The 18,140-nt window shown below is 41.8% G+C and overlaps 1 protein-coding gene across 1 annotated transcript; it reads right to left on the reverse strand.

Annotated features, from left to right (window-relative positions):
- Nucleotides 1-379: 379 nt before the first annotated feature.
- Nucleotides 380-18,102, reverse strand: LOC135081352 (rho GTPase-activating protein Graf-like). Its single transcript, XM_063976072.1, has 11 exons — nt 17,681-18,102; nt 15,630-15,787; nt 11,684-11,755; nt 7,752-7,853; nt 7,304-7,519; nt 5,744-5,818; nt 1,555-1,627; nt 1,366-1,463; nt 952-1,151; nt 668-889; nt 380-605 (listed from the first exon to the last, which is right to left on the reverse strand). Exons 1-11 carry the CDS (start codon nt 17,838-17,840, stop codon nt 380-382), a joined length of 1,602 nt encoding a protein of 533 aa, XP_063832142.1. The 5' UTR covers nt 17,841-18,102.
- Nucleotides 18,103-18,140: the final 38 nt, after the last annotated feature.

Below are 18,140 nucleotides of genomic sequence, written 5' to 3' on the forward strand. Positions count from 1 at the left end.
AATTTAGCAACACATTTTCTGCATCCGACGCCATTGTTGTTGTTATGTCAGGCAGCGCCACGGTATTGAAAATGGGAACTAAAAACTGTCAAAGCGGCGGGTAATGACACGCTGTTTTACATTACGGCTAGCCGTATTGAAGAACGTTTGGCGCCGAATACATTCCGGCGGATTTTCATTCAGCCGTATTCAATCCGCCTAAACGTTGAACCGCCGTATTACAAAACAGAGCTGTAATGTAAAATGCCTAGTGGTAATGTAAAACGGCGGATTATACAATCCGACTGCGACAGTTATACCAAGTCCCGACATCGACGGCGCCTGCAGCGTGAGCGGCGGCCGCTCGCGCTCGGCCGGCACGGCTCCCGGCAGCAGCCACTCACCTGGCTGTGGGCGCGGCGTGCGGCGCGGGCGGGCCGTCGAGCGCGCGCAGCCAGGCGGCGCGGTCGCGCTCGGACAGCGCCTGCAGCGTGAGCGGCGGCCGCTCGCGCTCGGCCGGCACGGCTCCCGGCAGCAGCCACTCACCTGGCTGTGGGCGCGGCGTGCGGCGCGGGCGGGCCGTCGAGCGCGCGCAGCCAGGCGGCGCGGTCGCGCTCGGACAGCGCCTGCAGCGTGAGCGGCGGCCGCTCGCGCTCGGCCGGCACGGCTCCCGGCAGCAGCCACTCACCTGGCTGTGGGCGCGGCGTGCGGCGCGGGCGGGCCGTCGAGCGCGCGCAGCCAGGCGGCGCGGTCGCGCTCGGACAGCGCCTGCAGCGTGAGCGGCGGCCGCTCGCGCTCGGCCGGCACGGCTCCCGGCAGCAGCCACTCACCTGGCTGTGGGCGCGGCGTGCGGCGCGGGCGGGCCGTCGAGCGCGCGCAGCCAGGCGGCGCGGTCGCGCTCGGACAGCGCCTGCAGCGTGAGCGGCGGCCGCTCGCGCTCGGCCGGCACGGCTCCCGGCAGCAGCCACTCACCTGGCTGTGGGCGCGGCGTGCGGCGCGGGCGGGCCGTCGAGCGCGCGCAGCCAGGCGGCGCGGTCGCGCTCGGACAGCGCCTGCAGCGTGAGCGGCGGCCGCTCGCGCTCGGCGGGCACGGCCTCCCAGCAGAAGCGTCGCTCCGGCGGCTCCGCGCAGCCGCGTCCGCCGCACACGCACACGCACTCGCCGCTGCCGCCCTGCCAACGCAGGAACAAAACATTTATTGTATGTTAAGTTACAATTACAGACGGGTGTAATGTGTAATTTAACACGAATACTACGTCTATGTGTGGACGGCATTACGAGCATTACATGTAAAGTTCTGTCCATACATTACACGATACATTACACCCGTCTGGAGCTTTAAATGGTCAAAGTTTAGATACGATAGATAAAATAACGAACACATACCGTTTTGACGTTTATCTGATTATATGGCGTGAGCGATAGCGTTCGCGAACTACGCTCGTATGTACAATACTGTTTACTCCACGTCGTGCCAAATGCCTCTGTGAAACAACGAAATTTACAAAAGTTAACCACTACATCGTAAAAGACTGCGACAAAACAGTTTGAAGTGGGACTGTAATGGTGGCTTACTTTTTTCCATTAGGAACAGGTACCCGGCGCGCGGGACGCCGCCGCTGTCTTCCCCGGCTTCTTCTTCTTTGGTCTGGAAGAACAGAATGTTACATTTCTCATATTAAAATTTCGTCTTGTGTAGTTTTCTTGTAAGGTATTAGTGTATTATGAATAATTAAAAAACGACACAATAGTTAAAGCTAAAATTAGCAAGATCTTGTGTCCTGAACATCAGATATCAATATCTAAATACTAACACGAATGAAACGCAGACAGAATACATTGGATTTGCACGTATTTTAAGAGCGTTGTCACATTTTTCATGCAGAAATCGAGAATTTGGCAGATTTCGAAATGATTTTAGTCATATAATTTATTGTTATAGCTTCTTTTGACTTATATCATCGTAATTATCATACGTTTTTACGGAATGTCTATTGACAAAATCTTGTTCAAATTGGATTTTTGCCTACGAAAACAGCGAATTTCGAAAACCCGATTTCCAGGTAACTCGCGAAGGCACAACTTTGAACTAATATTACAACAAATTTATTTCTAAGTAAGAAGATAGAATGTATTCATTAGAATAAGCATACCCTGAAGAAGAAAGTGTATTGAGAAAATTTTGATGTTTAATTCATTAAAATGCATTTTTATCATGTCTAAGATAGTCAAAATTCGAGAAAATTACTGCAAGAAAACAGGTCACATCTCATAATCTAAAAGCCATTTGGCAACATAAACTACTTTATACTTAAGAAGAAACATAGTACTATTATTGTGTGAAAAAGAAAAAATATCTATCTTCAATCTTCAAATGAAAAATTAATTTGAAAATACTATAAAATCGGGTGCATCAAATGGCATAAATCAGTCGTGCTTTGGCACTCGTAGACGCCGGGTCTATGTCAGTTGACTACCCACTGACGTATATGCGTCACGCGTGATTTTTTCGTAAATTGTAGTATGATTGAGTACTTTTGATCCGCAAGTATTTTTAATTTATTTGTTTAGGTAAATCGGACTTGTAATTTCTTTCTTTTCAAACTTTTTATTATTTTACTTACAGAATATGGGTGGAATAGATAAAAGATATTATTATGGTATCTGTTTGGTCAGGAAAAAATAAATGACTAATAAACATTTTAACAGGGTGTCAAAACATTAGTCTATGCTATTGTGTTTCTACCAACATAAAATATACTCTTCCTTACTAATAAAAGTTGAATAGCGTCTGTATGGTCACACAACGCTTCGTCATGTTTTTCCGAAAGTTCAATTACTGACGACTGAATGAAAGAAATTGGTGCGTAACTATTCATCTGATATTAAACGTTTAGTAATAAAGGAGTAGGTCAGGTAAATGGCAAATCCACCAGCGGTCGCTCGATGACACTTAGACAAATAGTTTTATAAAACGTCAACTAAGTTGGTTAGGTATTTGTATTGTAGATACTTATACAAATAAACGTATAAAATGAGTTTATTTTTAAAAGTATAGGTACAGGGTGGAAACGATAAGTGATTTCACTTGATTTTTAATTATACAAGATATCGAGAAACTGTTTACTGTTCCTGTAAGTGCTTCATGAGCTCTTTAAAACAATAACAATAAATAGGTCAAAGAATAAACTGGATCTATGCGAAAATTCAATGTTTCCGAATTTCATACTAATTGTATGCCGCCAGCCATACCTACCATATTAGAAGTGTTAATTTTTTAAAGGACATCATCCATTTTGGTCCAAAATCAAAAGTGCCGGCCAAAAAATAAAAGTGCTGTATTCTGATAGAATACGTCCGCCTTAGCATTTATTACTATGGCACCAAAGCTGTAGCACCACTGTGCATCGTAGTATTTGAGTTCTAAAAATATATGAAACGACTGACTTTGATCTCAAATACTACGACGCACAGTGGTGCTACAGCTTTGGTGTCATAGTAACAAATGCTAAGGCGGACGTATTCTGTCAGAATACAGCACTTTTTTTTTATTGGCCGACATTTTTGATTTTGAACAAAAAATGTATGAATCGTCGATGAATTTTAGATCTCAAATACTCGACGCACAGTGGTGCTACAGCTTTGGTGCCATAGTAACAAATGCTAAGGCGGACGTATTCTGTCAGAATACAGCACTTTTTTTTTATTGGCCGACACTTTTGATTTTGAACAAAAAATGTATGAATAGTCGATGACTTTTAGATCTCAAATACTCGACGCACAGTGGAGCTACTACTTTGGTGCCATAGTAACAAATGCTAAGGCAGACGTATTCTGTCAGAATACAGCACTTTTTTTGTTGGCCGGCACTTTTGATTTTGGACCAAAAATATATGAAACGTGGATGATGTCCTTTAAATTTTTAATTGAGTAATTTATAATAATCAAACAACAAACTCGTAAATTGCATTCTTATTTAAATTATTTACGGAAAACATGATTTTCGGTTTAACTTGCTACAATATCATCAAGAGATACTAATTAATAAATACTAAATAAACAGATAAAGGGGACGGCATTAAGGCACTCAGAATTCTCAGAAACCATTGATTTCGTGTTTGTTTGCAACTGTATTAAATGTATGAAAGCTGGAAATATAGGTTTTTTGAATAGATTCAGTTCGTTCTTAAACATATTATTATTTATGCCGTTTGCTAGGTCTCATGAAGCACTTTTTCAGTAAGTAACCATTTGTTCGACATCTTGTATACCTACTATAAGAAATATTCGAGTGAGATCACTTATCGATTATTTTCGTCATCCTTATTTGTATTAAATTTAATTAAAATACACTAAAGCTGAGATGCACCACCTAACTTTGACCCTAACTGACAATAACCGGTGTTTTATGTTAGACAGATTTTTGACATCCAAAATTTTGATGTCAATGTTAAAGTAAGACGGTGCAACACGGCCTAACAAATGTATCGTAGACAGTACTTTTTATTTTCTTCATAAATCTTTCTTTTCTTTGTAAAGCTATCTACAAGCTTTTATTTTCTTTGACATCTATGTAAAATCTTGCAACTTAAAATTTACTTACTTCCCGTTTTCCCATTGAGCTGAAATTTTGCATGTCTACACAGGCATGCAAAATTTCGTTTCATTTCGCACTAAATAATTTAATTTACACGTGTTTTCATGCGATGGCCAAGTCAATATATTTATGTAAAACGTTAATGATTTCCTGGACTGGACTTGGTATTACATGGATCTCATAACTTTTTACCGTAGAACAACTGAGTAGTGACACTTGGTTTTTTGACAAGTATTGTTTTTGATGGGTTTGTATTACAGAACGCATGTGTACCTAATATGATAACTGTTTAAAAACACGATTAGATAAATTTTGCTCTATGGATAAAAATCTTAAAGTTACCTCTGATTTTTTAGCATTATACGACCGTGGTTAATAATAATAAATTCTATAAAATCACAATGATATCAGTATTTACCTCTTTGATTTCCTGACTTGTTTAGATTTACAAAAACTAAATATTTATTATTAACTTTTAGATAATAATTTGAATGGCGCTTACGATGTTTAGTTACGAGCTCTTTGATGGACACAGATATTATAGATAACGTTTAAAAAATGGCACGCTCGTTTTCATACATTTCATTCTATTTATTTAACCTATCTATATTTATGTGCGGAAACGTCACAAAATCAGAATAAATTTTAATTTTTCCATCCCGCATCATAAAAACTAAAAAGTCAAAAGTAAAATTTAAATAGTAAATATTTTTCATAAACAAGCTTTTGATGCTGTAAAAAGAATAAAATAAAACATAAATTCTTTCAAACCCATCAACTTATTACTTTACTCAATTTAATGATTAAAAACTTGTCGCGGGATTTACTAGTGTAAAAAATACATTAATTACGTAACTTGATTTTGCTAAAAGTCTGATCTGAGAAAAAATCAAATAGGTAAAATAAACATTATTTCTTTATTATTATGTATGATGTACTGTCTTAGGTACGATACAACTACGGATTAAGATCGTTTAGTCGACGCAGCGTTGAAATTGTACAGATAAATGCAGTTTGCGCACTCACTACGCGACGTCAAGCAATAAAAACCTAAAATTCGAACGCCAACTTTTTGCTACAACGCTCTTAATACTTATTAGCATCGATAAAGGGATTCTAAGCAGAAACTACCTTAACCATTGCAAGAAGAAACCTCCCAGAACTCACCATCTGCCTGACCTCCATCATCTTCTTCATGAGCGACTCGGTCTGCTTGCTGGTCTCCTCGAAGTTGCTCCGCGTCTGCAAGCGCCGGAATGTTAGTCGCGCTCACACACAGTACACAAAACGCACGCCATGCTCTGTTGCTGTCTCGCTCGCACATGCTTTCACTCACACGTCACGCTAAACTCGGTGAAGACCATAAAGTTAATATTCCTTCGGAATAAAGCAACAACCACGCGCAGTCAAACTAAACCGATGTCACAGGAAGTCATTTGTGTAACAGGTTTTTTCAGGATTATTTCAGTTTTAGTACAATTAATCAATCACTGCACCATACATCGCGTTTCTGCAGCATTATTTGTCATAAACATCCACGATTAATCTAAAAAATCTCAGAGCTCAAATTTCAGCGTGCAAATGAGTGCTAACGAACTGTCAAATAGTTGAAAAAAAAAAGGTTCTGTTACGTCGCATCACGCATCTCTTTTTATCACACAGTGTTGCTGCTAGTGAGTAGTGACATCTCGCATGCTCAGTCTTTTGTTGCTCTATTCCGCTAGGTATATTCAACTTTATGGTGAAGACTAAACTAGTGGGGAGATTTCCAATGAATATTGTGGTAAAAATTTACAAAATTCCAATGGTTATGTATCTTCTAAAATGAGCTGGATAGACATGATCTCATGACTAATTAATTAGTGAAAATTGGCAAATATTAGACTAAAATATACCATAGGTAACCGTGATTCATTACGAACTGCTAGAATCATCAACGTTACGGACACAAATTTTTACATTAGTCATATCTATCACATTGTCTCGAAGATAACTAGCAAAACGATTTGACATATTTCTCGTCCCTGACACGAAGCCATGGAGTAAAGAAACAGGAGCGATATGACGAAATAGTTCTGCTGAGCTAAATTATCGTCTGAAGTATTAATGTGACAGAGAAATGATCAAATTCATGTTAAATCAAACGCAGACGCTCATTTTGGGAGCCAATGTTACCACAGCAAAGGCACTCGAAAGCAAGCAGCGTTAGCGTGGCGAACGCCAGGCCACCGCTCAAACCTACTTATAGTACGTCGCCTCTCCCTTCGAGCCCTGGGCTGAGACCTCAGATCACCTGGCAAATTCACGTATAACATTAATAAACGGTCGCTCTAGTGTGGGTGGGCAGGCGGAAGGAGGTGTGGTGGGGGCAGGCGGAGGGAGGTGTGGTGGGGGCAGGAGGGGCAGGGCTCACCCGCTGGATCCGCAGCTGGAGGTCGCGCACGCGCGGCTCGGCGTCGGCGTGCACGTCGCGCGCGGTGTGGTGGAGGAGGTGTGGAGGGAGGTGTGGAGGGAGGTGTGGAGGGAGGTGTGGTGGGGGCAGGCGGAGGGAGGCGTGGTGCAGGGCTCACCCGCTGGATCCGCAGCTGGAGGTCGCGCACGCGCGGCTCGGCGTCGGCGTGCACGTCGCGCGCGGTGTGGTGGAGGAGGTGTGGAGGGAGGTGTGGAGGGAGGTGTGGAGGGAGGTGTGGAGGGGGCAGGCGGAGGGAGGCGTGGTGCAGGGCTCACCCGCTGGATGCGCAGCTGCAGGTCGCGCACGCGCGGCTCGGCGTCGGCGTGCACGTCGTGCGCGGTGTGGTGGAAGGTCCACCAGCCGAACACGAAGCCCAGCAGCGTCTCCACCAGCTCGAACTTCTTGCGCTCCTGCACGGCCTGCAGCTGGAACACGTACTCCAGCGACGCCTGGCAGAAGTCGCGCTCCGCCATGTCCATCGCGGCGTCCGCCTGCAACGACACGACTCATGTTTACTTCATTACGTTATAAAAGCCTGATTGAGGAGTCGGATGGTCATTGGGTGGCCCCTAACGGCAGCGTCAGGATATTGCATTCTCATCAGGGTAATGCATTAGGGGTACCCCCTGCCTACTAGAAAATTATGATAAAAATATTTTGGCATAAGCTACGTTAAATAAAATCTACTAACTAGTAGTATGCCAGAGATAGATAAGTGCATACCTCCTGGAAGACATTCTCGGGCTTCTTGGTGGACAGCGAGAGCGTCCGCTCCTGCGTCTGGCAGAACTTGGCGGTCTTCTTGTCGAACTTCTTCTTACCTTCCTGCAACAGACGTGCCCAACATTAACCTTCCGTTCAACAATAATAACAATTTGGAAAACCAATTAACAAATGTCTACTTCAAGTTATTTCGCGATTTTAATAGGTATAGATTTCAACAAAGTAAAGAGAGTAATATTGGTGTCTGGTGAGAATCATCTGTGACATGCGTTACTTATTACATACAAATAGAAATGGACACCATTATAGGCACACGTGTCTGAGCCATTTCTTGTTGCAACATAATGCATTTCACTTTGCAACTACTTACTTACGTTTTAACTTTACTGTAATAATTTTAGTGGTTTTCAGTCATTTTCTGGCAATTACTAAATGGATGGCAAGCTAATATAGGTAAACCGCCAAATTAAACAAGCATCGTGGACGAGTCTACGCGTGGTTTTTATATCTCACATCCACGCAAAATGTAAATAAATCTCGATTTGGTCGGCGGAGCATAACCAACTTATTGGCTGCGTAATATGGCAACGGACACGACAATGAACACCTAAAATAATATCAAGATTTTACACAAGCAGAATACTGTCGTTATTTATCCGTTCTCTTTAAGTTAATCAACTCTATACTATAAAGGCACCTACTCGTATTTTAAAAATACACATAATACTTGATGGTTACCTACCTACTTTTAGAAGGATAATTAGCAACTTATGAATAAATTCTGTGTGACATATTATTATCATGTGAACTTGAATGAAATACTTAGTAAATCCGCACATTTATGCTAGCTAGTACGCACGTTAGTGTCAGTTGCGTATGTTTTATTTGCATAACATAATAATTATGTATAGTATGAGCGTCAGCGACAGTGACGTGAGAGGTGAGACAAGACGGGCTTCGAGCGGCGCCGCGGCCGGGCGCCGCGCGACCGCGGAGCGCTCGCGTGACTCGCGCGCCCGACTGCCGTGCGAGCACTGCCTGACCGTCATCAATCATCAAAACATCAACATGCATGCATATAGATATCACCTTGACTTTTATCCATATACGTGCATCAGTCTGAATATATTGACATTCAAAACAAACAAACGTTCTAATGGAATTTTCCTAACGACACACAATTGATTTTATAATATTACTGTGTCAACATTGCATTGAGGACAACGCCTTAATAGTGCGTTGTCAAATCTAAGTAGCATACATTTATTGGTTTCTTATCAGTAGGTACATCTGCAAACAAGCAATTACTAATCAGCGTTAACCTTACCCACCAATATTTTTATGATAAAATCGCAACTTTACAAGCATTGAGTACAGAGGTACGACAGGTGGCCTCAAGAAGATCTGGTACCACGGATGAGTTAGATGTAAGAACATAAGTAAGTAGTACATAGTTGTTAAATGTAGATAAAATCGAAGTCTTTTGTCAGAGAGTAGATTTGATGTTAATGTTATGACTAGACGCTGAGCCGGCGCAGGCGCAGGCGCAAGGCCGCGCGCCGATATCTTGCGGCGGAACAATGAGATACGGCCAATGCAGTCCAAACTAAACGCTGCGTCACACTGTAAGTGATTCCCCGCCAATATTCACGACAAAATGAGTACACATCATAATTAAGTAAAGCCTAGCAGGAGCCTCACATGGAACTTATGGAACTGCGTTACTTTAGTCAGGCAGGCAGTCTTCAATAATAATTTAATATAGGTGCAATTTCCAAAGATACAGTGTATGCCTTCTATTGTTTCTTTATTTGGAAATACGTTTTTTCATATCAACACATCAAGCCGGTACCTAATGATAACCCTTAAACAAAAGTTCTAAATAAGAAGTCATCAATTTTGCAAAGCAGGCACCACGTAAATTAGATGCATGCACATTATAGTAAAAATTATTGCTGGAATAAAAAGCAGTTTATGGAAAATGTAAAACCTATAAAACAACCCTAATTACTGTTAGGAGAGTTTCTCCAAAGCCATGCTGATTGTTGGTCACGTCACCCGGCGGCGGCGGCGGGCGCATGCTAAACTTTCCTAATTAGAGCATACCGGCGCGGACGCACGCAAGCTGCCGTGAGCGCCGGCCGCGGCCCGGCTCGCTCATTACGGACCACGGCGAGCTATCATTAAGCCTGAGCAGCAGCTTTCAGATAAGGATAGGCTTAGCTAAGAAAAACAGGTTGCATGACCCAGTTCAGACCTAACCATAAAAATGTTAGAACCTAGCAAGATTATCGACTTCTATGTCAAATAAAGGCGACCATATATTTTTATTTAATTTCGTAACTTTTTTTACACTTTTAAACAATATATGGAACATAAAAGTTCCATTTTCTTAGTACCTAATATTTAATTAATTAATCCAATTATCTATTTATAAGAAAAACAGTTATTAAAAAACTCGCCTACCACTTGCACATAAATGCTCTTGAAAATATGTATAAATGAGGACTGATGAGGATGCCTTAGTTAAATAGTGGTTGAGCGAATTTGACTTGAACTATTTTCCGCTATTGATAAAAGGCCACATCATTACAGGAAAAGTTATAGGTAAAACTGTAAATAATAACAAACCATTTAAGACTATCAGCAATTAGGAAATAATGTATCGCTTTCGAGGACGATTTGGATTGCAATATTGTCGAGCGGCGCCCGAGCGCGGCGCTATCAGTGCGCTTTGTTTGCTGCAACCGTCGCGGCGATAATTACGCGGCGCATTCCGCCGATCGACATGTTATACTCGGTGGTATGCTCATGTCGCATGTACGCGCTCGATAAATTCACTTCCAGTCAATTCATATTTACTCCGCGCAGTCTAAAATTATAACTCTATTGTCTGTTTCCTCTTCATCGACGGCGTATTAATTATGCACACATAATATAATTTAACATTGAATTCTTTATAATTACATTATTATAATTATAAACTTTAAAATAAAGTAGAGAACTTGGTAACATTTTTATGCATCGTAAGACTAGGCGCAGACCACCGATTTTTTGTCAGCCGATAGTTGGGTCAGAGCTGTTAATCAGTATGGACAGTATAAGAGTGCGTACATTGCACGTATTTGGTATCGGCCAATTCTACATACAAATTAGAACTAAAACTCTGTCGTCTGAGTTTTCGGGGCCATCTACTTTTATCGTGCTGCAAATAAGGCAGGCCCCCCTTTCCCACTGGGCACTTTGGGCACGTAAGTAGAGAACTTGGTAACATTTTTATGCATCGTAAGACTAGGCGCAGACCACCGATTTTTTGTCAGCCGATAGTTGGGTCAGAGCTGTTAATCAGTATGGACAGTATAAGAGTGCGTACATTGCACGTATTTGGTATCGGCCAATTCTACATACAAATTAGAACTAAAACTCTGTCGTCTGAGTTTTCGGGGCCATCTACTTTTATCGTGCTGCAAATAAGGCAGGCCCCCCTTTCCCACTGGGCACTTTGGGCACGTAAGTAGAGAACTTGGTAACATTTTTATGCATCGTAAGACTAGGCGCAGACCACCGATTTTTTGTCAGCCGATAGTTGGGTCAGAGCTGTTAATCAGTATGGACAGTATAAGAGTGCGTACATTGCACGTATTTGGTATCGGCCAATTCTACATACAAATTAGAACTAAAACTCTGTCGTCTGAGTTTTCGGGGCCATCTACTTTTATCGTGCTGCAAATAAGGCAGGCCCCCCTTTCCCACTGGGCACTTTGGGCACGTGCCCAGGGTTCCGCGACCAAGGGGGCCCCCATCTACTCAAAATACCTTTTTCCAGATGATAAGGGCCCCCTTTGATCCTTAAAGTGCCCAGAGTTGCAGGTCGTCTTTACGGCCCTGAAACAAGGTGTTACAAAATAGTGTTTGTGGGATGCTGGGCTCACCTTGACGGCGCCGATGTGCTCCTTGCGGAACTTCTCCAGCGGCTGGATGATCTGCTCGTGCGCGCGGCCCAGCTGCAACAACACACATCGCATTTTCAAACTGTCACATAACATGCAAGTAGGGAAATGCTACCAGAAACTATTTGTCAAATGTCTTTAATTCAATATTTGTTCATTATGGTATCTGGACAAGGAATTTAATTAGGTATTTAGATACTTGATGGAAGTTTTTCAAGCCGGTTCAATCGCAAGAAAAAAAAGTCATAATATTTGTGTTAGAAGTGGGATAATTTTATGATTATTATTGCATAATAATTACAAAAATTCAGAACAACATTTATGTAATTATTTAGCCAATTAACAATTTATGAACAAAATGATTATTTTTTACTAAAAACGTAAGTAATCCATAACCAATAAAAGTATTTAACAAATCGCCCGGCGTTTAATAAACACGGATATCTTATAAATAGATCACAAACAGACAGCCATCAGTCAGTCCCTTTTAGAAGCGTGTGCATTACGTAGAATCCGGTTGTAAAGAATACAAACAATGTAACTAGGTAAGAAATTATGTTAGTTACGATAAAAACGAAAAAAAATTGCAAGTAAATAAAAAAAACGTCTTGTTATGTAGTTTAGTTAGGTAAAATGCTATTGGATATTTTTTATAGTAAGTAGTAAGTTTACATTCAACCACACACGATTCTAAGAATAGACAGATTTCTTTAGAGAAGTTACTTAGTTCAAATCTCTTAATGCTATTACATAACAGCATCCTTCCGCCGCGCGGCGACAGTTCAAACACTAAAGTTAGTTTTGACCCTAATCACAGGCACTTCCGCCCCGCAGGAGACGTCAATGCCGCGGACTCCACAGATTCCGAGCTGTTTGAATGAGCTTGGGCCTACTCAGTGCTCACGCACGCTCACACAATGTTGAACCAGTGTGTACCTAAATGACACGGCAGGCGTGTCTACACGTGTGTTCTTCACAAAAGATTCGTCATCGCGTCATCGCGATAGCTGTAGGTCGCCATTCTAGCCGGTTTTATAATAGACTTCAACTTTGAACGTGTCTTTATCTTAAATGTGAATCCAGTTTTTTGTTGATAGGTAGCACAACCTATGTATGTTATTGTCCTCTAATATACATATTATAATGTTATTCAATATAATTTTTGGCTTACTTACAAATTAGACTAAACAGTCTAGCAAACAAAATTATAGTTCTAAAAAGTAATTTACATGATATACGAGTAGCTGTTATTTTGAATAATAAATACCACAAGAAAAATTTCCTTAGATTACTAATTTATAATCGGATGTTACACTTTCAATGATATCAGGTGTAGGTCAAATCTAGCAGTAGAAGTCTTTGATTGTTACTATAAAAGTTATGTAATCAATGACCTAGACCGCCCGCGCTTGCAGCAAGCTGTTGTCACAGCTGAATAACAAGTGACGATGAGATGTTATGCAAATAGTAAGCAGCAGCACTTAGTGCAAAACGCTTCCAATGACTGGTCCCGTGACGACGAGACTGCGACCTCAACGCACATGCACCATGCTGCCCGCTCTTTGCTGCAACGTTTACGCCCAATCAGAGCCAACGCAAAATAGAAATCAGCGATTGGATAACATGAAAACAAATATGATTGCCCAATCATTATTATAACTTCCTAGAGCGACAGGGATATGCAAATTGCAAACTAAGCATTATGTAACCGCCACTGATGCACCGTGCATCGCGCGCGCGCCTCAACAGTAGCGCCAATAAAGTCGGACAGATTTAATGCAACACTCACGCAACACGAAGCCATAAACAGGTTCTGCTGTGCGCCTGCGGGCGCAACGCAGCCCGAGATCGTTGATCCCTTCGATACGCCTTATTTACAACTCGGACACATGACGTAATTAGGTAGGTAGTTCAGATTTTAATTTCTCGCGCCGCAGTCGGTACGACTGGTCTGACAACATTTGGGAAGTTGCGTTAGGGTATGGCGCTACTATTCCATATCATATCTGGCGACCGCGGCCGTTCGTTCGGAGACACGTTACAGATACCTACTCGATATCCGCATTGACATTCAAGGTTCGTTCCGCGCGAGCGCGCCGACCTCACCGTTACATTATGTTATACAACGAGTAATTATGTCCACGCGCTTATTAATATTCAGAGATTGCGCGCGCGCGTTCGGTGCCGTTCCGTGCGAGTAAAAGTGCTCGCTCTATAGCGGAAACGAGAAAGTGATTCGAAGGTCGAGCGTGGACCTCAAAGCTCCGAGTCGGGCGAGGGCCGCGACTGCAGCGCTGCAGAGCGCGTCGGCACAATCGCGCTCACCTGTCTTGTCGTGGGCTTGTCGTCACACATCAACGGGCTCAATGCAAACTCATCCTGAATACATTTATAGCTGCAATAAAGTGTGTAACAATTTAACCTTCTAGGACTACTATGAATGAATAGAACTAGAATTGAACTCTATTCTGCTTCTACGAATCATTCGAAACCAAATAACGGAGGCTCCCCGAGGCCTGAATGCCTGAAATATCCCAAACTGCAGAAATCAAAAAATTAAACATTATAGAAATAATCGTAATCTTAACCTACTTACCGCGACGACAACTATCATGAGAGCTGATCTGAATATTTGGTGGATTTATATTGTTATCAGCAGTTTTGGCGAACCGCAAACTAGGACAAATAACAAAAACATAAATATCCTACCTAACTAGATCTGCATTCTGACATCCGCTGCGAAAGAAATATACCAGATCACTATCTTTTGGCTCGCCAATAGACGGCCAAGGAACAGCGCCGTGTTTAGCGAATCGGGGCGTCTGCTTGCCCTATTTGTACGAAATGTAAACACCGGGGCTCTCCTATGCTATGCGAGTCTTGACGTCTTGACACAAAATAGCAAGTTTCAATTCGATTTAGGCGTAACCCGCGTATCCCACAATTTGTATGAGTTTGAAATCGCATTGAAACTCCGAAAAAGTATTACCGATTCATACTTAATCGCACTGATTATCGTCAATAACCACATAATCGCAAAAATATTGAAAGAACACTGCAAACCTCATTCAAACATAATAAATAACATAAATAAGAACTCGCATCTTACTAGAAAATAAATTGCGTCCACGTAACCAAAGGGTTAATATATTTTTAAAACGAAGGGAATCCCGACTCAATGTCAGCTCTTGATTACATACTACAATCACCCCTGAAGTGGCAATGCTTCTTGATTCCTATCAAGTTATCATATCTATTACAGATATCGACAATGGGATTTTTCAGCAAACTTTACTCTTGAGAATTATGAGGGTAATTTATGAGCTTCTTCAGGCCTGGATGCGGGCAGCGCAGGACCGGTCGTTATGAAATCCTTGGGGGAGGGTTTTGTCCAGCAGTGGACGTCACTTGGCTGAAACGAATGAACGAACGAGCTCCTTCATGTACAGCAACGTAAAAGGTTGTTAAGTTCTCAACAAGGTACGACAGTGTGTTGTCTTGTCTTTTTGGCCAGTTTGGGTGTCACGAACTATTTGACGCTGTTGGCCAGTTTGGGTGTCACGAACTATTTGACGCTGACTGTATGTACCAAACATTCTGGTATAGAACGCCTGTGGCTGCCGGAGGTGCGACGGTGCGACGGTGCGGCGGGGCTAGGGTTGCCAGGCGTCCGGCTTTAGCCGGACATGTTTGGCTTTTTAGGGACTTGTCCGGCCAAATATTGCCTTGTCCGGCCTGTCCGGCTTTTGTTAGGCTTTTTATTTGGTTGCCGTGCCAGGCGAAAGTCGAGCCACAGAATCATATGAAGCGCACGCATCAGGATGTTGGTTAGCAACCGATGATGATAGTACTCACTCATGCCCGGCCAAATGAAGCACAAAGTCCGGCTTTTGTGATTTTGGACCTGGCAACCCTAGGCGGGGCTTACCATGCGGTCGCGCTCGTCCTCGATGGTGCGGATGAGGTGCGCGAAGTGGTGCAGCGAGCGGCTGATGACGCGCTCGTCCTCCGTCATGGAGGCGCCGATGCACGCGAACTCGAACTGCTCCATGCTGGCCGCCAGCGCCAGCTGCGCCGCGCCCAGCCCTGCGCGCCATTTCAAATTACACATACACTGGGAAACCTCGTTACATTTATTTAACATTCCATAAAAATAAATAAAAATGTATGTACATAATGTGTGTGATTATTTTTGAAATTACCAAATGAAATAAGCATAAGGAGGTAAGACTATGTTTATGAGGTTCACGCAAACGAAGTCGCGGACAACAGAAGAAATAAAGTGTTTTAGACAGCGCATTTTACAGCCGTATTTTTCAGCGAAAGACTTTCGTGACAGACTGAAATGCACGCGGGCGAAGCCGCGCCAGAACCTTCTAATGAAATAAATAGTATTTTTATAGTCATTGCCAAGTCAGTTTATATACTTATGCACATTATAACCATTCAATCATATTCTATCAAACATGGAATAATAAATAAACCACACCAATATTTAGTTCGTTATCATCATCAGGCTTATGTTAAATACTTCAATCATAAGCTGACTCTGATGTAACAAAGGATAAATAAACATTATTTGATGATTTTTATATAATTTATTAATTCATGTTTGAGGTGTGCATTGCAAAATTCAGATTAATTTATTTTTAAAATCAATTGCTAAGTTTTTAATACTTCAGCAGAAATTGATGAAGTGTTAACCAAGTTAACAAACATTGTAGGATTGTTATTATGATGTGTCAATGCAGCATGATTATCAAATGTTTACTAGAGAAGTCCACCACACCTCATGTTTCACCATCAGGAATGGAAACCAGATTAAGTGTGTTGTGTCACCCAAGAAGGCACTGATTACAACCACACAGATAACAACATTAGCACAACTCAGCAATGCTTATCTTATTATATCACAAAAGATAAGAACATAACTTTCCACTTGTACAGTTTTAAAATACTTATAGACCGAAACGTAATAAACTTATTAAATAAAATTTCTGTTGCAAAATTCATGTAAATTATTATTTAAAAAAATCATCTTACATCTTCATTTTATAACCAATATTAAAAATAAATAAACATACATTTGTTTAGTTCCTTAAGTAGTTTGACTAAATCATCAATAAATGACATCATTGAGGAACATTTAAAACTTAATTGTATTCAAGCCTGTATGTGTGTGTTGTGTAGGTGTGCACTGATAAGGCAAGGCCTCTAATGAGCGGCCACTTGTTATTGTCTCAGCTATAGCTCTGTGCTGGCCCGTTATGGCCGTCTGAGCAGCCTGTCATGACTCATTGCTACTATGTATGAGTAAAATCTATACAAATATAAATGTGTCAAAATGGGAACATACACCATATCCAATCAGCCAGGTTATTTGCCTGTCTACTTAAACAGTAAGTAGACTCAAGTGCCCAAGAAGTTCAAGCTTCTATTATTAAATTACATAAGTGTTTTTGTTGACATTAACTACAAGTGTGCATGTATTAATTAAGACAGCCATTGACACACATTTTGTAGCCAGTGGAGCAACCAGGTAATAACCGACACTGATGTAATGAAATTAGAAACTTAATTGCGAAGAATAGACAGACATGCCATGTACGACTTGCAAGAAAATTATTCTTGACCCAAAAACGTTTCCTATCCGAAAATTAAACATTACTTACTTCTTTAAAAATACTTATTTGGTAACCCATCAAACAACATAACCAAAACATTATCTTGCCTAGGACCAATAGTTGTCATCAAGATTAAATAATGTTTTTATAAATAATCATTACTCTCGATATTATAACAATGAATGGTGAGAGGAATATAAAGATAAATAAATAGGACTCAATGCCGAACTACAATAAAGAACTTGGCCTTGGTATTTGCTTGTGTACAGATAATTCACAAAGACTTGAAATAAAAGCTGTTTTGAATTTTATAGCACGGTAGAAACGGTGAACACCGATTTGGGTGACAACTTACGTTTTGCAGCCTGGACGACATCCTTGACTTCCTTGATGAGGCGCTTGATCTGCTGGCTGGTGCGCTCGAGCTCCTTCTCGTGGCGCTGCAGGTTCTCGCGGAACTGCGGGCTGTCCGCCAGGCACTCGGTGAACTCGAGCGGCTGCAGACCCACGCCCATCCTCACGGCTGCCCACTCGCGCCGCCTCTATCACGGTCACAACACCATGCACTTTCACCGACGGCCCTCCGATGAGGGCATTGCAACTCCCTTTGCTTTCTTGCACTCCTTGGACGGAATTTATAATAATTAAGGGAGCGACACTCACAAAACTCACTACACCGCTACAAAAAGGATAAAAAACGTAATATTTTCGTTTCAGTCAGACTGATATGCAATCGTTGCGTAGCTGTCAGATAATGCACTAATGTTGCCATAAATTATTTAAAATTTCCTTCTACAGTACCGATTGACCAAAAT

This window comes from Ostrinia nubilalis, chromosome 19, assembly GCF_963855985.1.
Source record: "Ostrinia nubilalis chromosome 19, ilOstNubi1.1, whole genome shotgun sequence".
Lineage (NCBI taxonomy): Eukaryota > Metazoa > Arthropoda > Insecta > Lepidoptera > Crambidae > Ostrinia > Ostrinia nubilalis.

Coding starts and splice junctions, on each gene's coding strand:
- LOC135081352 (XM_063976072.1), bottom strand. CDS start 17,840: ATGGGCGTGGGTCTGCAGCCGCTCGAGTTCACCGAGTGCCTGGCGGAC. Junction 15,788..17,680: donor TGTCGTCCAGGCTGCAAAAC/GTAAGTTGTCAC, acceptor AATGGCGCGCAG/GGCTGGGCGCGGCGCAGCTG. Junction 1,464..1,554: donor CCTGTTCCTAATGGAAAAAA/GTAAGCCACCAT, acceptor GTTGTTTCACAG/AGGCATTTGGCACGACGTGG.